This window comes from Echinops telfairi, unplaced genomic scaffold (assembly GCF_000313985.2).
Source record: "Echinops telfairi isolate 266 unplaced genomic scaffold, ASM31398v2 ScPeMD7_22;HRSCAF=79, whole genome shotgun sequence".
Lineage (NCBI taxonomy): Eukaryota > Metazoa > Chordata > Mammalia > Afrosoricida > Tenrecidae > Echinops > Echinops telfairi.
Genome location: NW_022103919.1, coordinates 1,830,732 through 1,835,097, shown reverse-complemented (window position 1 = coordinate 1,835,097; position 4,366 = coordinate 1,830,732). Strand labels below are relative to the sequence as shown.

General features: G+C 46.8%; 1 protein-coding gene across 1 annotated transcript in view; it reads right to left on the bottom strand.

Annotated features, from left to right (window-relative positions):
• RALGPS1 (Ral GEF with PH domain and SH3 binding motif 1) overlaps positions 1-4,366 on the bottom strand; it is a 353,981-nt gene that overhangs the window by 303,927 nt on the left and 45,688 nt on the right. Inside the window, exon 2 of the mRNA XM_045288509.1 lies at positions 2,307-2,428. Within this exon, the coding sequence (XP_045144444.1) occupies positions 2,307-2,363 (57 nt within the window). The 5' untranslated portion in view covers positions 2,364-2,428. The remainder of the gene's footprint in view (positions 1-2,306; positions 2,429-4,366) is intronic.

Genomic DNA, 4,366 nt, shown 5'->3' with positions numbered 1-4,366 from the left:
CCAAGGGCTCAAGTAGAAAGCAAATGTTTTGAGAATGATGAGGGCAACAAATGTACAAATGTGCTTGACACAAGGGATAGATGGATGGATGGATTGTGATAAGAGTTGGACGAGCCCCCAATAAAATGATTTTTTAAAGAAAAAAAAAGATTACCCTTTGGGAATCTCAAAAACATAATAGGCATAACTTCTGAGCTGATTTCTTCACCTTAAATGGACTGGCTGCGCAGACCCCTTCTAGAAGCCTCTGTTTGGACTGGGCTTTCCTCTCTGGGTCACCTGGAACATCCAAGACTCATCCTTGTTGATAAAAAATCACTCCATAAAAAATCACCTTGTGAGCTTCAATCTCACTCAAAGGGCCGACGGTAAGATCAGCTCTTTGAGCTGGCTAATCATCATACAATGGTTTTGGCACCCACCAAGCCAAAAGCTTACTGAGAACAAGATGTTCACTTAAACTTGGAAATGATCAGTCTATGATCTCCTTCCACCACATCAGCTTCTGGACGTAGCCACAACCTCTTCATCTGTCAAGATGTATAGTCTTCTCTGTCTTGGCTCACACACCCCCCTTTTTTTTTTCCAGTGTCAACTGGGTGAAAGTTTACAGAGCAGATCAGTTTTCGACTCAGCATTCCTATATATTTGTTTCATGTCACTGACTCCGATGCCCGCAATTTAACATCAGTGATCCTGTTCTCTGTCCGTGATTCCTGTTTCCAGTCCTACTCCTTTCCTGAGCTTTTTTGACTGTGTCCTTGGGTAAATGCTACCCTTTGATCTCAAATGATTGATCATTCTAAGGCATAGCCTTACTGGTCCTTGTCTATTATTTGCTGAACACTGAGCTGTGAATTCATTTCGAGACCTGAAAGGTGACTAGGAGCCAGAGTCTCTATCCAACCAGTAATGCTGATCGTTTTTATGATTCGGCCTTTTGTTCCAGAGTCTTCTCTCCTCCTATCCGGGGTCACCTACCATGACCCCTTCAGAGCAGTTGGTGGTGATAGCCAGGCCCCATCTGGTTCTTCTGGTCTCAGGGTTGGGAAACTAATGTGTGGTCCATTAGTCCACTGGACTCACTGGTTCCATGTGTTTTCCATTGTCTTCACGCTTCTTTCCTCCGGAAAGGGAGAGACCAATAGAGCACATCTTAGGAGGCCACTCACAAGCTTTGAAGACGTCAGTCACTACTCACAAAATAGGGCGCACAACATCGTCTTTGTGGAGTATGATACCTTTCGTTCACCTCTGAAATCTTCCTAACCTTTCTTAAAATGCTTGATCCATCTGAAAACTGGTGTTTCATGTGGAGTAGCATGTGCGTAAACTTGTTAGAAGGTTTCAATGATTTGGGAAGATGTCCACTTGAGTTTAGTGGGGGGAAAATTGTTATTAGCCCTGACCACAAAATCTTTTTTTCCCATGGCACAGAAAGTACACACTGAAACAATCCATCCGCTGACCTCAGTGACAAATGTAAACACATTTTGTGTGGGATACACCATGGATACATGAACTAGAACCCCAGTGCAATACTGTTTAACTTACCCTTGGTACCATCAGGGAATTAAAAAAGACACCCAAGTCTGCTTTCTAAGATAATAGGGATTTTCCGAAAGGTACACGGGACAAATGGGTTCCAATGTATCTCTGGCTAGATTTTAAAGAAATTCGCTTGTTTCGGAGGCCCTTTGAGCTCAGAACACTGTGCGCTGCTTTGCTGGTTTGCCACAGGGACCAGGCATGACACATTAGACACAGTGGCAACCCTGGACCTCAGATGACACTCAGACCTCCTGCATGTCTCTGTTCCACTACTGAGCTTGGAATGCAGAGTCCCAAAACCCCATGGCAGGGGCCCTTGCCCAGACCATTCTCAGACCACCAGTCCTTACAGCCATTTCCTACTGAGTAAGGTAAATAAGAACCCAGGGCCAGTTGGAATCACTTCTGTCTGACTTCATTTCGGAATGTGTGACTTATTTAAAATCAGCGGCGGCTTTTCCTGGGAAAGGTCTGATCCCTTCTTGCCACCAAAATGGAATGTGGCACTTTCTACAACTGAACAGGGCAGGTATTTGTTTTGCTTTGAAGAGAACGACTTCAGAAAACATACTGATCCTCAGGGCTGACTGCCTCCCAAATCTCACGCCTGGCGTGGCCAGGGGCCTTGGGAGGACTAAGAATGGTGGCATTCATGAAGCACTGCAGTCTAGCTGTCCTGTCCATGGCTCGGCTGGGGCCTCAATCGGCGGAAAGGACCTTCCTCCATCACCACCCCATCCTCACAGCCTCCGTACCTGTGGAGTGGCAGAGGTGACCAACACGCTAGCCATCAGACCATTCCTCTTGTACATGGTCTCCAGGCCACAGGGAGCTTCAGGGCAGCCTCTGCTGGTGACATAGCCCGTCTGGAGAAGTCCTGAAAGGCAAAGGGGCTCATAAAGATCAGGCTTCAAACCAGCTGCATAGCCCACCCCCAGGCAAAATCAGGTGCCCTCAGATGAGCAAGTTAAAAACCCTCGCCTACAGTTAAATTTCACCCACAGGTATCTGTTGGGCTCATGTAGGGTTTTATTTTTTTCTAAAACAATTACCAATATTCCTCTTGTACATAGTCTCTAGGCCAACATTTTAAAATTGGAAGATTTCACATAGACTTCTGGATTTCTTGCTTTTCTCAAAAATTAAAATACCTGGCAATACCAGGCCCACAGTCCTGCATGATAACCATCACCTAGGTGGATCAGTAACTGCCCCTTCTCATGAGATTTTCCAGTGCCACCTGGCCTGTGCTACCATCAAAGTATATGCCTGACCCTTGCTAGGGCTGGGGTTTGTGACCTCTGTTTTAAAAGTAAGGTAGATAAAGAAGCCCAAGTGGTTCTACTGTGTTCCTTTATGTACCAATCCAATTCATCATCAGAACCACATCAATGATAACTAACGCCCATGAAATATTTACTAGATGCCACATGCTTTGCATATATTAGCTCATTCTAATTCTGACAACAATCCTTAGATAGCTCCCGGTGTCGTACCGTATTCCATGTCAGAAAACTGAGGTACATAGAGGTTAACAAACTCATGCTTTGCTGCCTTTGCTCAGCATCCTGCCCAAATTCACGTCTTCTGGTTATTACCCCTGGACGACCCAAAGTACAACCACTTGTTCTCACACCAGCGCCCGCACACCTTAATTAGAGCATCTCTTACACCACCGAACCAGAGAGCTGAGCCACACCACAGACAGCTTTTTAGAAGCAAAGTGGCCAGGCGAGTAGGGATGAATGTAATGGGAGAGAGGAAGACAACAAGAATGATACCATTTGAGAAGAAACGGCACTTTTCCAAGCACAAGAAAAAGGAAGGTCCTACAGTGGTGGCAGTGAGCCCTGGGGAGGAAGACGTGGTAAAGGAGCCTGCGGACAGAAACTCAACCGAAATGGCAAGGCGAATGATCAGAAAGGCAGTGTATCCTTCATCCAGGAGAAAAGCAGAGGGGGAATTGTAGATTTGGGGCGGCGGGGGGTGGATGAGAAATTTAATTTGGGATATGCTGAGTGTGTGGTGCCCATAAGAAAATCAGCCCTGGAAATCAAGGTAGAGCAAGACAGTCCCTGAGAAAGACGGCTTGGTGGCACATGGAAAAGAAGAGGGTGCCAGTCTGATGCTATATTTCTCTGTGATCGTCACAAACCCCTCAGACATAAGGTCCAATCACAGAGCAATGTGTTCTCAAAAACGAACCAAAAACCCAAGGGTTCCGTGACCAAAGGGGATGTCAAAACAACCCAGGGCCCTTCCTCCCATGTGCCCCAAACCACCTATGGCTGTTCCCTTCCCCCTCACACCTGCCCCCATCCCTCATTCTTCACTGCCCCCTCCATCCACTCTAGCCTGTGAACCTTCTGCCTCCCCTCAGAGATCTAAAATTACCAAACCGAGCTATAAAAGACATTGGGGGCTGGAGGGAAGGGCAGCAACCTGGGATACCTGAACATGAATATTAGCTGATACTACTGGACCTCTGTTCATTTTCTTCCACTGATGTGGAAGCTAAGTACCAAAAGGTCCTCACCCTCGGGCAGGGTGAATAATAAATAGGAGGGGTAAATAAGTCTGCAACTTCTTTCAAACTCTACAGCAAAAATATACGTAAATAGGGCTAAAGCTAGTATGGCGAAGCCTGAAAAAGGATTGTCTGGTCCACAGAGAGGACCACATGGCCAACCCCACTATGAGACGAGATGCTCCTCACTGGCCCATGGCCCTGCAGGGGACAACACCAGGAACACAGTGTGGGAATTGCGCCTGATCTGACCCCGCCATGCCGAGGCAATGCACTGGGGGGGGGGGG